Source organism: Sebastes fasciatus, chromosome 12 (genome assembly GCF_043250625.1).
Source record: "Sebastes fasciatus isolate fSebFas1 chromosome 12, fSebFas1.pri, whole genome shotgun sequence".
NCBI lineage: Eukaryota > Metazoa > Chordata > Actinopteri > Perciformes > Sebastidae > Sebastes > Sebastes fasciatus.
The window spans coordinates 11456706-11474463 of record NC_133806.1 but is presented as its reverse complement, the minus strand read 5'-3'; the positions used below and the strand labels follow the sequence as shown (position 1 = coordinate 11474463).

The 17758-nt window shown below is 40.7% G+C and overlaps 1 protein-coding gene across 1 annotated transcript in view; it reads left to right on the top strand.

Annotated features, from left to right (window-relative positions):
• Nucleotides 1-17758, top strand: part of grik3 (glutamate ionotropic receptor kainate type subunit 3) — a 113440-nt gene that overhangs the window by 72111 nt on the left and 23571 nt on the right. Inside the window, exons 8-10 of the mRNA XM_074653104.1 lie at nucleotides 3423-3530; nucleotides 6406-6519; nucleotides 11305-11508. Of these exons, the coding sequence (XP_074509205.1) occupies nucleotides 3423-3530; nucleotides 6406-6519; nucleotides 11305-11508 (426 nt within the window). The remainder of the gene's footprint in view (nucleotides 1-3422; nucleotides 3531-6405; nucleotides 6520-11304; nucleotides 11509-17758) is intronic.

The following is a 17758-nucleotide window of genomic DNA, read 5'->3' as shown; positions in this document are numbered from 1 at the left end:
CCTGGGTGTGGTTTATAAATGGTAGGAATTCCATTTGTTTTTCTCTCTTATAAACGCCGCTATTATTGCGAAATTAAAGCATTAACCTCCTGGATCTACTGTATTTTGCACAGGCTTCGCCCTCTAACCAGGATCCTTCATCTGTGGTAACTGCCCAATAAATTAGCATATACCCACAGAGCAATCAGAATGATGGCTACAGGGGGCTGTCCATACAAAAGGGCAGAGCTAAACCTTTTTTCCTCATCCACTTATCATTAGCAAAATGGCTGACGACTTCTGTTCAGTACCCATGGCTTTGTCCAAAGATTTTTCCAAGTACGTGCTAGGTCTCCCTGTGGTTTGCGACTAGTATCAAGCATGCTTTTTGGCCTATTTTGCAGTGATGATCTCTCTTGAGCATTACTGTGATGACAGTGAGAGTGTGGCCGTAGATCTCCTGAGCCCTATTCTCCTATACTCACAGCACGACAGCATCCTTCTCCATCTGATAGAAAGAGTGCAATTGCTACAACACTGAGGAACCAGGGCTAAAGTTATAGTAGGCTGTCATTGTGGCTGGGGATGGCCACTTTCAGATGTCACAAAAAAAACACAATCAGTTTGTCATACTGTGCCATTGCCTAGCCTATCCTCTAATGAGAAAGGCAAGGGGAGCAGTATAAATGTCCTCATGTATGAATATAACATTTTGTTTACCCTAAAGCATACACTTTCAAAGAAAGTGTGGGTGAGTGGGAGGTTTGAAATGGCCACTGCTTGTGGCTCCCTCCAAGGCTTTCCTTCACCAGTAGGCCAGGCAGCGTCCTTGAGAGAGCAAAGGCTGATCTTCCGTAATGGTACCAGGCTCTTTTTCTTCACTGTAGCTCAGTGGGTAGCGGGTTGTCCTTTAACCACAAGGTTGGAGGTTCGATACCCGTCTCCTACTGTCCGAATGTCTAAGTGACCTTGAACGAGACACTGAACCCCAAGTTGCTCCTCAGGTGCTTTACAGCAGCCCACTGCTCCTAAATGCTAATAAAGTTATATTTTTTTAAGTTATAAATTTAAGTTAAAACCTCTTGGTTTCCCCTCCTCCTTCTGTTTAGGATCAACGGTAACACACTATGTGTTTTCAGGACTTTCTTGAGGTGTATTGCACTAAAAAGGGACCTGTCAGGATTAAAGACTGGTGCTTGTGTTTTCAGTGCAGCGCTCTAAGACCAGTGAGGTGTTGGTTAGTTTGCCCATAGCTATCCGTGGTTTTATTAGTTGTCTCTCATGTCCTCTGGCCTTCTGCTAAAGCAGTCTCACCTGGCCACTCCGGAGAAACAAGTTATCATGCATTGACCCCTTGAGTCTACAGAGGCCTGTTAGATAGATAAACCTGTGTGAAGCCATTTAACTCTATGGCTCTATGAATACAGGTGGGGCTCTCTAACAAGCCATCCCTGCTGCTTCTTTAGGTTCTCAAGCCTTAGTAAATGACGAAGAGGTAAAACAGAAGGAGATGGTGTGGGCAGGCCTGATATTCAGTATGTGGTTTGGCAAAAAATAGGGGGTCAAGCCTACAGTATACAGCCCTGTTGCCTGGCTGGATTTATAGAACGAGAGTTACAATGTGTAACCATCCAAAACGTTATTACTGCAATGTCATTATGAGTGCAAATGTTGGAAGCTGAGAAAATGCAAATTTTCTCAGCTTCCAGTCATGATGTAGCTGTTTTCAACTATTCTTGTAATACCAAGAATGTATTGTGTAGTGTGAAATGTGTACAATTGTGCTCTGAAATCAGATGCCCCATATTGTAACGTTTCTCAGCTACACATCCCCAACTGGCAAAACATCCATGAATACGATTGTTTGTGTCTGAGTTGTAGCAGCAATCCCTGCTTGTCTGCCAAATGTGCAAACACAATACCACAAAGGCTTATACCATTACAATGCACAACAAACAATGTCTTGTGTGTGTATGTGTGTGTGCGGTACATAGGGTCAGTTGAAACAGTGAGCATTGTTAGCTATTCCAACAAGCTGTATTGTTCCATTAGCAGCTATATTAGTGACTTGTAGTGATCACGACTAAAGCCAATGAAATATTATTGCATTGTCCTTATACGAACATACTGTAGTGTTCGGTTATAAAAACACTTACTCAGGCCTGATTTACACTCTCTTCTAGATAGGCGTCTGACATGTTCTGAAGGTCGAATTGGCCCTTCGGATGTGATGTGGCTGAGGCATTTATGTCACTCTGAATTAGAGCTGTTTGAACATGCCACCCACCTCGATGGCGATAGGCCAGATGGAATGAGGTATGAGGGGGTTTGGAAAAAGGAGAGTGCCACAAATTTCTCCTTGAAGCTTCGATCTTCTCACAACAGATTCTGGCAAGCTACAACAAAGACAAGTGAGAGCTATAGCCCGTAGGGTTGTGACAATTTGGATTTTAAATATCAGAAAAGTGCTGCGACTCGACACACAAGGATTGATTGCTCCATTGTACCGAGACTTTTTGGAGATCTAGCGCCTGCATCACAGACTGTGACTGAATGAAAGCGACATCAATAGACAATTAAAAATCTGTTATTTTGCAGAAAGATCACAACAGACAAAAAGAGGAAATGAGTAAGATAAAAATAAATCTTGGCAAGACATTTAAAAAAAAAAAAAAGGATTCCCCCCACAAATGCCAAGACTAAACACAATTAAAACACACAATCAGATACAGGAAAGAAGCCTTAGCGTCACGAGTGCTGAAAGATGGCCACCTCCATTAGCATACGTGTGGGAAAAAACGCTATGTAGACTGTCGTGTGTGTTTGCTTATAAACACATCTGTGGAGGTGGCGGGTATCAGGGAATCGTAATAGGGGGCAGTTATGTGTTTTTCCCCCACATGGGGAATCAAGCAAAAGGAGATGGTTGTTAATTAACTCCGTAGTCTGGAGGGAAAATGCGTTGGAGGCGTTGAGATGTAAAATGTAATTAAAAAAAGGAAATGCAGCTTGTACGGTTTGTGTTTGTACTTTTGATCTGTTGGTGTGTGTGTGTGAATTTACACACGGTGAAAGATAGAGGGTGTTGTAGTGTGTGTGTGTGTGTTTGTGTGTTTTGGTAACAGCCAACATTTCTCTCTGCTTATTTGTTCATTATTTTGTCATATTGTTATGTTATATTTTGTTATGTACATAAACTTACAAGACAGTAGGTGTGACACAATATTAGGAATGCAATGCAATGTAAACTACACACAAAATCAAATGTGATTGGGCATTAATTAGGCACTATAAGCCCCCAAATGTATTGATTGCATTAGACTGTACAGGGGGTTTAGACACTTATTGCAGAATTCTACATTACCAAATAAGGTTGGTAATGTAAAACTTGCTACATTAATGTGTTTGGATAAGTATAAATATGTATATATATTATCTTTCAGTCCCACTGGGATGGTTTGACGGGGAGACTGTCATTCAACAAGTCAAGTGGCCTACGTACAGACTTCGACCTGGACATCATTAGTCTGAAGGAGGACGGGCTTGAAAAGGTACATTACATCAATGCATTCTTTGCTGCTGAGATGGAATAAAAGCAGTGTGTCATCAGATGCAGTGTAAGAAAAGTGGAGCTTCTGTGAGGAATATACCATAAAAAAAAGATTTAATGGATTATTGATTTCACAACTACCTTTCAGATTTCCCCCTCGATGTGGAACAGATAATGCAAATTTGACAGTATCATTTACCTCCTAACAAGGAAGCAAATTGGCTGTTTCAACATAAGCATAAGTTAGTGGATCATAAAGCAAATTGGATTAGGGTACACATTAGGGTGTTAATTGCAGCCTCTCTTAATGATAATTTGAGGTGATGCCCAAAATGCTGTTTGGTGGTAATGAGCTGTATAAACATGTTTTACAAAAAAAGGAACTAAAAGGTTGGTAATGTAGAACTTATTTTATTATACTAGAAGGCAAAGTACCCTCTGGACTATAACAGCTTTTCTCTTCTGGAGGGCTTTCATACATTATGAATACATCAAATAGGGATAAGTCCCATTATGACTTCCTCAAGTACTCCCCAAAGGCTCAACACTATATAATAGCAGGGGCTTTTCAGCTTGTAACCCTTCTGTTCACGAATAGAGCTTGTACTGCTGCTTTGAACTGATTCGTCTTCTCCATTTCACTGGCATCTTGTCCTGCGTGTGGTCAATTAAGTTGAAGCACAGTCATCTTGCAAAAGTATTTGATGCCATATTAGCATCTTCTCATTGTGTCTCTCTGACAAATCCCATGCTCATGCATGTTAGCGTTGATCCAGCAACGTGTCGCGGATTGCTGGATTTTTTTCCCTTGTATATCCGTGGAATCGGCTTTAAGTATTTGAGCCGGTTAAGATGTGGACTTTTCTCAACTAATCCATTGTAATTGAATATTAGCCCAAGTTTGAGCTTGTGCTGGAATTATGAACAGGTTCTCAGAGTGCCACTTTCCACTCAACGGCGCCAGCATGCTCAGGAGGGTGAAAGAAATGTAATGCTCACCATGCGGTTGCAGGAGTAAATAACTTTTGAATCAAGTATTTTGCTAATCATGTTTAATGAATTGAGCTAATTGTAATTGGGTACAATTAGAAAAGAATTTTGCAAAGCGGAAAGCATTCACCGATATTTTTAAATCTCTCTCCTGGAGTCCTCTTTGGTTGTGTGACAAGCTGTAACTAATGTGCTTTTCAAATTAGAGCATATGCCTCACTCTGGATTAGGCAAGGAGGACATTAACACATGACGTTTTTCATGCTTTTTTCATGGGGGGGGTGCTGTACGTCTTTAAATGGATCCACCTCGAGCACAAACCTCAGTGAATATTAAAAGCTGTAGCTGCAGTAATAGAGAAAGCGGGAGGGATAGGAGGAGGGTTTGGTGGAGGGCTCGACTTGCAAACAGAGATTGTTACCGACAGCCACAGGACTATTTGTGCTAATGATATGTTCCAGAGTGTGTCTCTACAATATGCAGAGCTTTTTGCCTGCGGGGTTCTCGCATGTATAAATCCTTTTATTTGTTCAAATCTCTTGGCTTATCTCACTGAGACTGCAGAGAGAAATTACTTTACAGTGTAATCCATCCAGCAACCCCATGCTGTATCTTCATTCAAATTAACTGCAACCTTTTTGCAATATTTGCTACCTTTAATAATGTTCTGTTTGTTTTTGCCCCATTGTTTAGCCACAATAATTCTTTTTCATGCACATTTGCACCAGAATCTCCCAACATCAATATACCAATATAATATACAGAATCATTATCATTGATATAGTATATAATTGTAATCACGATTGATCGCATGATTGACCATAGTTAATCGTGATTAATCGCAAATTAATCACATATTTTTTATCGGTTCAAAATGTACCTTAAAGGGAGATTTGTCAAGTTTTTAATACTCTTATCAACATGGGAGTGGAAAAATATACTTGCTCTATGCAAACGTATATTATTGGAAATAAATTAACAACACAAAACAATGACAAATATTGTCAAGAAAACCCTCACAGGTACTGCATTTAGCATAAAAAATATGCAAGAACAACATCAACAATGTCAGTGTGTCAGTGTGCTGACTTGACTATGACTTGCCCCAAACTGCATGTGATTGTCATAAAATGGGCATGTCTGTAAAGGGGAAACTCGTGTGTACCCATAGAACCCATTTTCATTTGCATATCCTGAGGTCAGAGGTCAAGGGACCCCTTCGAAAATGGCCATGTCAGTTTTTCGTCGCTAAAATGTTTGCGTAAATTTGGAGCATTATTTAATCTTCTTTGCAACAAGCAAAGATGTACGTATGACAAAAAAACTTAGGCCAGTATCTCCACTCTAGCTTTAAAACTGAACCCGCTACAACCTAAAAATCGCAAGTTGCGTTAATTAGTGGCATTAAAACGAATTCACGTCAACACGTTATCGCGTTAACAGCGTTGATAGTTTGTATGCTTTAATCGATTTATATACAAAGATGCAAACAGATGCATGAAAGCATGGTACAGCTTAGTTTATGAAGATGAGGGAAGGTGATACAGTAGGTTCACGTTTTTACAATTTTTGATCTCATTGCAATCTATTTTATTCTTTTACAAACATATCTGTGAAGTCCATTGTTTTAACATACAATTCATCAAATGCTTCAGGTTTCTTTGATTTGCCCGTCATGCTTTGAAAGACATACACCTAACCACCCCCTGCTTTCCAAAACACCCTGACCTGCTGATATAAAGGTGACTCAGCCAATCATCTAATGCTGCTGGAGATGTGTTCAACCTGGCACTAATGTGGGAGACTGGTTGGCGGGGGAGTCTGCTGGGGTCACAGCACACCAACAGACACAGAACACTTAGCTACACGATTTTCATCTTCCGCAGGTGGGGAAGTGGAGTGCGTCGGGAGGTCTTAACATCACAGAAGTGCCGAAGCGAAAAGGGATGAACATCACTGATTCCCTATCTAACCGCTCCCTCGTCATCACCACCATCCTGGTAAGTCACCTGTGTAGCCTGGCGTAAAAGATACCCTCCATGTCGCCTCACTTTTCCTTCCAGATAATACACTGAAATTCAAGCTTTCAACAAGGTCTTATATTGAGCTCTTTCCAGCATCAGCCATGTTGTATTCTATATTTACTGCACCATTTGGAAGAAGCGTGCTCTGTTTACATTTTTTGGGTCTCTTGTGACTGACACAAATGATATTTGCTCCATCTAAACATAGCACAAAAATCATAGATGTCACTTTAGGATACTGTATTATAACTGAGTGTTCACTAAACCCCTCTGCCAAACAAAGATTGTCCAATCATAGCATAACAACTGTTACTAGGCACAGCAGGCTTGTCATGCTTTGGATTTCCTCACATATTGAAGCAGTGTGCACCGGGCTGAAATAAGAGTGATACTCAGCATTCAAGGAGTTTGGATGGTAGTGTCCTTTTTTTAGTCTTTCCAAGCCAAATATACTAAATGAAAAGTGTAAGAAATAGATTAAACAGTGTTTAACTGCTCTATGGTTGGATGCAAACATTACCATGCCTGGCTAGGTATCTTACGCATTTCCCCACTGTAGAGAAGCTACTATTTAAGAGTTTAGGCTAAAGTTAGTGGCTCTGTCCTGCTCTTTATTTGTACTTTGGAAAGTTTACACTCCAGGAGCACCAAAACGTATTATCCAAAATAGCTTTAAGTCTCCTTTTATTTCTTGTAGCTTTAAAAGTGAAACAGTTTGACAATATGAAATATAAAGTATTAAACTAAATTCTGGCTTACATGCTTGGACAACAAAATATAAACAACTAAGGGGGTTATCAGATTGAAATAAGACTCACTTTTTTAGCATGCTCATGTCTCTTTTAGCATGATATTTTACCCATTTTGTGCATATTTAAGACGCTTTTTACAAGGGCAGGGACGACACACCTATGTCCCAATTCGACACTATCACGACACTCGGGTGCCGATTCGACATGTACTGCGATTTTTTAAGTATTGTGATTCAATATTACGGTTTATTGCAATTTTTATTGTTAACTTTTTTAACAGTAGACCATAGGAAAAAGTTAAATCACACACTTCTAGAGACTTTTAATTTTGAAAATATCTATATTAATACATTAATAAATTTAGAATTTCATGTCATGTCAAATATATCAGTCATTGTCAGGCATTATTTAATAACATTTTTCCAACAACCCAAAAATCAAAGAATAAAGACATTTCCCTCACAAATTAGTGGTATTTTTCTTTTTAATTTATAAGGGACATGAAATGTTTAATACCTCTGGTGAATATAATCCAATCAATCTCATTTCCATATATGTATTTTGCATTTACAGTTCCCTTTGTTAACACCTTATTTTGAAAACCAGATGTAGTCACACATGTATACTTCCGCTAACTTCACCAAGTCCATCGCTAGCTCTGCCGTTAGCTCTGTTCTCTTTATACATCCGTGGTCAGCTAGTGGTACCTTCCTTCTACCTCCGCATTGACTCAAATGAAGCAAATATTTATAGATTCTGGCATAAAAAAAAATATTTCTGAATCATAAAAAAAAAAATCACAATACATAGGTGAATTGTTTTTTTTTCTCCCACCCCTACTTTTTACAGGTTCTGGTTTCAAAGCAAGACATCTGGAAATATTACGAAGTCAAACAGTGCTTTCAACCACCTCATAGGGCTAACGGTACCTTAATTTGCTAGCTAAAATAAAAGCCAGGGACCGATGTCATTTCAGCTAAACGCCGGCTAGAAATGAGAAGTCTGCTGTTCATTGTTTCAAAAATGACTGAGAATTTCAAATGTTGAATCTGCAGCCATATTTCTAAACTGCATAAATATGTCGTGCGAGAACGAGAAGCTTGACAGGTTTAGTAACAGTAACTTATCGGTGTCTCAGATTAGATTTTAAAGTCACATCATGGACATGTTAAATGAGTAGGCCGGGAACAAAAATAACAAACAAAGAATGCAGTGATACAGAATGAACTATTCCTGAGAACTCAATAATTACATGTGCAGATAGAAAGAACTATGTGATCCTCCCCCAGCTCCACATTCATTTGTAGATCCCTAGTTGTATGTACTTAACACTGTCACTGGATGCTGGGGTTTTGTGGAGCTCCCAGGGAGGTGCTGACAGATGCTCCCCCTCCCGCACCTTTTCAGGATAGATATACAAGCTACAACGATAAACACTATCATTATGCCCATACTGGACCACAAGGCTGTAATTATGACAAGTGAGGTCAAGGCGGGACATAATTAATGCCTATCAGGTGCCATCTATGTTAATTCTGTTTCAAAGAGGAGATATTGAACAAGGATTTAAGTGGTGTAATGTTGAACTACTGCACTAGGAAGTGCCAGCATCGGCTGATTTTTTATGTTGTAGTTAGAGTGGTGTTAATGTAGTTGTTTCTCTCCAAGTAGTTCAAGTGTTTCAATTACATTTCAAGTTTCCTAAAAATGTTTTGGATCATTTTTGCCTCAAAGTGCATTTGAGTGTTTCTGACATGTTCCTCGATTTGCTATTTCGTTGTGAATCATTAGTTTAAGATGATGAAATTGCCTACTTTCGAATCGCTAAAGAGAGTTTCAACTTTAATATCAATCTCCCCTCTTAGTGTAATGACATTGCATCAAACTGATTCCAGTGATGCATGAACAAGACGTCTGACAGCTTTATAGTGATAACTTTGTCGAAGAGATTAAGGCACTTAATGTGTTTTCCCCCTTACATTAATTGTTTGCACTCCATTGCCTGTAATGTCTCCGCACAAGCCCACCTCCCTCCTCGTTCTGTTATGCATGCCCATGCTGCGACTGCGAGGGTAGAAACTGGTATAAACACTTTGATTTGAGTCCAAACCTTGGGGAATAGCAAAAATTGGAAGGCTAGAAACAGATGGTAATGACTTTTTCCCTTAACATGCAAACTTTTTGATCAAGTTAATTGGACAACTTGAGCAAAGTTTGTGGCTGAGCACTTGCTCTCTAAATGCATTGTCATCAAGTATTCATAGCTTATTATTTATTTAAGAGGCCATCCTAATTGTGATGTCCAAGTGGCTTCATATTTTGAGAGCAAACAATTAAAGATGTTTATCATTTACTGTATGTTTTTCTCGGCATTTTTATTTTGTTAGAATTTATGGAATAAATTATGCCCTGCTTAATGTTAGTTTTACACAGTTCTTTGCAGGCAACTAACCTCAACAAACAGTGTAACCACATGCCACCAGCGCATGAGGTTTTATTTTGGTTTCCCCCACCTCCACACTCATCACCTCCACTTTCCCCCTTGGAAAACAAGTCCCTAAGGGAATAAGGAGTGCTTAGACTGCCAATTTTCTCCTCTTTGACTATATATTTGTACTTATTGCCACACAAGATAGTTAAAAAAAAAAAAAAAACACTAAGCAAGGGTCACCTTCACTACCGAATCAATTACGCTGCTTCTGAGCTTGTCGTATGTGGAGTTTACAAAGTTGACCCAATCGCAGAGTAACAGGCAGGACAGGTAGTTAGAAATAAAAGCGAGCTTTAATAGAGCTGAAAAAATCCAAAACAACAAAAGGCAGGGAGGGGAACCAAGTACCAAAAGAACAAATAGAAACAAACAACAAAAACCAAACAGAGGACAAAAACCAAAAATCACAAACCAGGGAAACACGAGGAACACCAGGATCAGAGCAGGAGGAAACAAGGAACACGGAGGACAAGGTAGACGGGGCTGGAGAGACAAACGAACCGACAAGGGCAGAGGGGAACACACAGGCTTAAATACAAGACATGATTACACACAGGTGAAACAAATCAGGGCGGGGCAGACAATCAACAAAAGGCGGGAAAGCAAACAAAGGAGGGAAGTAAAACCAGACAAGACACAGGAGGAGTGAACTACAAAATAAAACAGGAAACACCGGAATAATATAGAAGACACCAAATCCAAAATCACAAAAGTAAATAACCCGAGACTGGCACAGCCAGAACATGACAGAGCTGCAGTTTGTAAATCATGCATCTGGCTATTGGAGGCAATAAATTGTATTACAGCCCTTGCATAAATGGACCAACATGTTTTGTAATGCACAGCGGGACGCCAAAGTTAATCTGGCAGGGAAATGGTAACAGGCACGAAATAAAGGAAATCATTTATGAGCTATTCTGTGTTAGTCATTGTCACTGCAGGCATCAGCTCTGTTGCCCTCCCTTGGAGATTGGTGTCAATTGGTGAAGGCAGCGTAGTGGGCATGTTCCATTTCACTGCGGCATTCTGTTCCTAATCAAGCTTTTATACAGCCCAAATTATAAGCAGCCAGGCAGGATATTACGGGCCAGTAAAGAGTGTCATCTACCTGACCATAAAACGAACCGACCTGTGCACCAGCTATATAGGTCAACACACAGCAGTGTGGGGGGAGACAGTAGGTTTAGTTAGCTCAACACTGCAGGCACATTGATAGTATAAACAGTCCTTTTTATGTGCATAACCATCACTATAGCAAGACACTTTACATTACGGTCTTAAATTAGCTCGGGTCTCCTTTCGTTAATACATCAATGTAGGACAAAACCTCAGCCGTCTTTCATATTTTAACGCTCCCTGTATCGGCACGCTGAACTTGAATCTGCTGTCACTGCCTGTTAAATGCAACAGCGACTCATCAGCTCAGATCACTTTGCTTCAATTAAGTGCATGTGCTGAAACAAATTGAAAACGCTGACCTCACCATTGCTTTTCATTTGATCTTTTGGGTCTGTGCAGGAGGAGCCATACGTCATGCTTAAGAAGTCTGACAAGGCGCTGGTTGGGAACGACCGGTTCGAAGGATTCTGCATCGACTTGCTGAAAGAGCTTTCCAGCGTCCTGGGCTTCACGTACGAGATCCGTCTGGTGCCTGATGGGAGATACGGCTCACACGACGACAAGGGCCAGTGGAACGGCATGATAAGGGAACTTATAGAGCATGTAAGTTGTACTTCATATTGTCTGTGTCTTACATGTTTCCTTAAAGGAACAGTTTGACATTTTGGGAAATATGCTTATTTTGCTTTCTTGCCAAATATAGATAGATGATCGATGCCATTATCATGTCCGTACGGTAAATATGTAGCTGCAGCCAGCAGCCGGTTAGCTTCGCTTAGCAGTTGCCAGGCAACTCCAAGAAGTTACTGCTCTAAGCCAAGGAATAGTCCAGGATATATGGTGCCTTCAAGTAGGGTCGTATTTACCGTGTTTACGAGAAGAGTCCATATGAACGCCCCCCTCTTGTGCTATTCACGACCTCGCAAGTGGAACGTTTTTGAAAGCTCCAAGTTTACAAGTTGTGACGCGATTGTTGGCTTTGTCAGAAATGGCGGAGGCCATGGAAGTTAATTTTTCGGTGCATAATAAGTTAATATGTTGTAAATTTTAGTCATATTATATTGTTTTTCTTCGTAATTTTATAATATGTCTGAGGAAAATGTTGATATTCCCAACTGCCTCATCTTTTTCCTCTGTCATTATGCCTTTGCATTTACTACATTATGTTACCCACTTGCTAGCTTGCTAAATTGCTAAACGCCAACAGTAACGTTAATATTGCGGTTGCTTAGCAGCGGTGTTCTCATGATTTAACCACTTGAACGCAAAGCATATTGTGTACACGACTTTCCATGTTGCAAACACAAGCTCACGAGTTTCATTTGAAGGCACCAATAACCCCCTTAAAACAGCGATTTTGTTTGTAATTGCGATTAAACAAATACCATCGTGATCGTGTTAATTAGTGGGCTTCAGATGTGCTGGTGGTTTTTCTTCCCTTTAGACCAGGAGGCGTTTCTCCCTGTTTCCAGTCTTTATGCTAAGCTAAGCTATAATCACCTGCTGGCTCCAGCTACATATTTACTGTACGAACATGAGAGAGGTATACATCTTCTTATCTAATGAGCATATTCCCAAAAATGTCAAACTACTCCTTCATTATCTGCTGCATCTCTAAAAATTATGCAGCTCACACGCCGTAAAAATGTTTTACATCGTCACGCAAACTTACAAAAGCATGCCATTGAACTGAATTGAAGGTTATGTCCTCTGTGTGGGCGGTGATACAGTTATGATTGAGTACAAGCCAGGAAGAGCCTGCAAAGCTGTCAGTTACATTTATGGCACAATTATGTCAAGGTTGCCTAAAAGTTACAAGTGTGTTGATGCCATTCAGCGAGGCAAACCACTTCCTTCAGCTGGGTAAGCCAGAGATCTAGGATGAGCATGTGATCCTGCATATATTGTAAAAGATGCAGGAGAACACACCGGCAATCGTCTTGCTGAGGCATAGTGGGCAATCGCAGCCGCCTGTGTCAAACTCAAAGCTTCAGCGGCCATGAAACAGCCTCGCATCGAAGTGATGGTGGCAATTCTCTGCTGGCATTTCATAAGTGTCCCTGTCAGTGCTCTCTCTTTGTCCTCAGCCCCATCGGGTCAGCGCTGTACTCAGCTGAAAACTTGTAATAGCTTAAGTGGCATTTAGTGCAGGGAATCGTATGGCAGGAGTCAATGGCTTGGTGCTGAAAGGGTTGGGAAAGGTGGGCTCCCACAGCAGCACTTTATTTCTCCATCCAAGCTTTTCGCTAGATCCATGATAATAACAATAACCTTGAGGGGAACAAATGGATTACTAAAGGCAGAGAATGCTGGCACGAAATAGAGATGCATGACTCCATCGTTAAACAGCACATATGCTCTTTGTTTTAGTCTGTTCTTTGGTTTTAAAGGGAGACTGTGCAGGTGGCCTCAGAGAGTATGTTCATTATCTTACAGCCAAATAGCTGATTGTGACATATGGTTTTACATGCGTTTTGTGAAGATGTAGCATTTGGCGACTGAGACCTCTGGACTGAGCTTACTGTAAATATGAACGGAAGCTGTTGAACACACACACATTCACACCAATGAGTAGCTCCATTTGCTTGTGTTTTATGCAAGAGAAATGATAAATCAGCAGATGAATACGGTTAAGAATGTATGTATATGTTTTAGCTTTATTTTAGTAGGTCTATAGTACATAGTAGCAGAAGTGGAGATTAGAATCTATACTGCTAGTTATTGCTTTTACTGCTCCTTATCGCATGACCAAGGGCGCATGACATCTTCTTTGTGGATTTTTAGTGGGTTCTATTTTGTGGTCTGGTGCTTTCCTTGCTCCTGTTGGCATGGATAAGCTGATCGTGATTTAGCAGACCTGAAACATAAACTTTAACTCAAGCTCAAGAGATCTGACCCTGGAATGATATGAGAGGCCAGTATGGCTACAGATTCCTTGGGAGGAAACCTCAAACTACCACATCTCCTTCACTGAGCTAACACAACTTGAGCTGTATTTCTTCCCAACTCTAACAAGAACTGTTACATGTACTGCAAAAAAAAGCTATTTTCGTATATATCTATCTTATACAAAATACTATTCATGAAAGATATTGTTTGCATGAATTGCATTCATTGCGTACACCATATACAAAGAGATAGAGAAGGGAAAAGTAAATGGCTGCGGCTGTCGTAGTTGTTATCTGTTCAATTTGTATTCATAACTACTTTCTATTAACCTCTTAAAAACCTATTGCTCCCTCATTGTAATACAGACAGATAAGATGTATAACAGTTTACTGGGGATCAGTGCGTTTACTTAAAAAGGGTCACAGCGTTAGATAAGGTCTGAGGTAGAAAACAGGGGAAAACGGTTGGTTTAAGCTGATAAAATGGGGCTGAAACACAAAGCTTGTGTATCCGTGCTATCAGCTCACATAGTGCACCCTCATAAATCATAGTTGCATTACAGAATTACACAAAACCGCTTGACTGACGTCTTTTTAAGAGAACAAGACTTGAGCTTATTAAAATCAGTTGTAAGCCTTCATCTCTGTACTGTAGTTCATCAAGTTGTGTCACACAGAGAATGTGATGTGACAGAAATAGAGTGAAGCTCCGTAAGAGTGTGTGTTTGCCTATATTTTTGGATGGATGTGATACTATTATGTGATTTATTCCCCGTGTAACTGATGCCTGTGAATGAGAAACTGCCATGGTTGTCAAGTGCGACGATTTAGCATTGTGCAACATACAGCCTTTATTTTCCTCTGTGTAGTCACAAAGCTCACTGCAGTGCCAAAGGGCATTGTTTGGAAGGTGCTAAATGATGCAACAGGCCTTGTTAAACTTGATTTAGTCACAATAGATGATCACTTTAATCATGCTGTGATGCAAATGTTAATAGCGTGCTTAGCACATCATTTGTTTCTGTCATGGCAATTAATGTTTCCTTCGACAGACAGATACACTGGAAGGTTGTAGCCAGCCCACATCCACTTTGTCTGCACAGATAGACACCGTGGTCGACTAAATGAAAGGCTACACTAATTTATGTGTATTCCAATAATGCCTAGTTCACACTACATGACTTTAACACTGATTTTTTCGCTCCCCGACAGCTTTTGGAGCTCCCCAACAAAAGTCCCAGACTAAAGGCAAACACAGAGAGGCTCGCCGAGAGGCTTGTCGACGCCTCTCAGACACATTCCAGATATCTAAAATGCTAAATATCTGGACCTGTCGGGGACTCCAGCTACAAGCTACGGCCTTCATCAGCGCGAGACACAGGTTGAGGGGAAACCTGGGGGAGAAGGGGTCACCTATAACAATAGGAACTTAATGTATGTGTTGCATTTGCAACACGGAGCAAAGTTGTTGCACCTAGATGAATAAATAGTACAAAAAGAGTGTGGAAACCAGTGGAAACAGGCTATTTTGTGAACACATTTGTCAACAACATCAGCAATGTGTCTCACGTATGGTATCACGTCATTTACTGTGCATTTCTCGCTGAGACCTCATCTGGGATTCCTCCTGGTGAAAGATCTTGTAGTGTGTGACCCCCCCTGTTGCCGGTCAGTCGTGTAGCGTGAAAACCACAACGACTTAAAGACTCCCGATTACAAGACAGCAAGTTGTGTGGTGTGAACAGTACAGAGATTTGATGACTTTGAAAATCATGTAGTGGGAACTTGGCTTAAAAACACACATATTTTGTGTTTTTATGCTCATCTCAGGATATTTTGGTAAATGAGGAAAACATGTGACAACAAGTGAATGGACAAGTGCGATTTTGATTTTGATCTGAGACAGCAGGATGACCTGCATCGTGAGAGTGGCTGACCCGTAGCTGCGAGGGCAAAAGTTCAACTGCCTCAACAGCAAACATGTCTGTCCCGCCTGTCAAAGCCCCCTTACGTAAATCACAGTCCCAGCTCACCACGCTCCGAATGTGCTGCTTATGCAAGGCAACAATTTCATGATTACATTGAGTATGCTTCATCATTAGCCCTTTGTATGTTTTGATATTAGACTGTATTATATTAGAAGCATATCTACACTGTCTTGTACACAAGTGTCACGCTGTTGGTTTTGTAAACGCTTGTTCAACTGGCGAATCGGACCTTTCTATATTCCCCTCAGCATCCCTGTAGCAGAAATTGCTCTCTGTTATCTGTGGTGACCATTGCATAGTTCAGCAAAGTGTGTTTCTGCAATTGCACCACATTCTACTGGAGCAAAATCTGCCCTTGTATCTGCTAAATGTTCATAAAAAGAAGAAAAAGGAGCAACACAGGAGCCATATATGCAAGCGCTATACAATCCTTATATTAGCATTGTGATTACAAGCCGTAAAATGCACATACAGACTGTAGTGTGGAAATGTTTGTTGAAGGATAAAAAGCCGTGGTTGTAAGCAGTATGTAATTACTGCATGTTTGGCACTGGAGTTAATGCACTAATGTCCTAGGCTGTTAATCATTTCACAAAAAACAAAGAATAAGAAACAGCTCATTGTATTAATGCTCAGGTTCTGTATATATGTTCTTTGTACAAGTCAGTGGATTTGTAAAAGTATGTTAGTTGTAACTTCATGAATCCTCCAGGCTACCATCAGGTGAGGAGGTCCGGAGGGAGAACACTGCTAAGCCCACCATCTGCAAACCCAGATAACACCCAGCCATGTGGCACACAGCGGGGCACTATCAGGTTATCTTGCTTGTGCCCAGTTTGTGTGCCTAAGCAGTAAGCAGAACAAGGACATGCGGCATGTATATTAGCCCACCGTGGGGATGTCTGGAATCGCATGCTGGTTGATCTTCCGGCTGAGTGGCAGGTTGGTTCAAAGCTGCAGTTGGCAGCCGAGAACAGAGGGAGCAGTATGTGATGTACAAATTTGAATAGTTTAAGAGAGACAGCAGATGCACTGCAGGACGCATCGGTTTTCCCATCTTTTCCATTTCTTCAGAGGCCACCGTGTATTTAGCTACCATGGTGTTGACCACAGGAGAACATAATCCGCAGTGCCACACTCAAAGTGGAAATGTTTTCTTCCTGACCTTTGTTTACTGCTATGTGGTAGTTATCACATGAATCTGAGGGAAGAGCTGTTTAAGCCACAGGGAAAGTTAAACTCATGCAGCCTTATATTATAAAAGTATACAAGAAGTACGCAGGACTGCATCATTCAGCTCTATGTCTTTTCATCTTAATAAGGTTGTGTGTGTTTCTGGAAGCAGCAGATTCAATTCCTGTCAGATTAGGTCTAATGGTTTTGCATAAAAATCCAAAACAAACACGAGATCTCATTTTATTTGGTTAAAATGTCGTACGATGATGAACTGTTGTATGAACAAGCCCCGTTCCTCTCTCGCCGCTCAGTATGTTGGAAGAAAAGAAAGCCTCCCTTTGTGAGTTGTGTCGTTTCTTGGAGGAAAGAGCTATCCGAGCGTGAACCAAGCAGCTGGTTTCATTAACCTCCTGTCCAGACGGGGTGCAGGGGAGTTGTGGGGGCCGCCAATTTAAATGGTAACCTTCTGAATATGCAGTCATACGCATATAATAGCGACTGCAACTTATCTGTCATGTTCAGCCGTGTCCATTGCATAATGCTATACGGTGTCATGTGTCAGTCTATTGACACTAGATAATGGCTTTATAGATGGAACCGCATCTGGTACTTTGGAACGATGTCTCTACTTTTTCCAAAAGGTATCATCAGAGAGACAGAAACATATTTCACATTCACATTATACGTTTTACAGAGAATGTCATACAGACATATACTGTATATGCAAACACAAATATACACATATACACCGATCAGCCATAACATTAAGACCACTGACAGGTGAAGTCAATAACATTGACT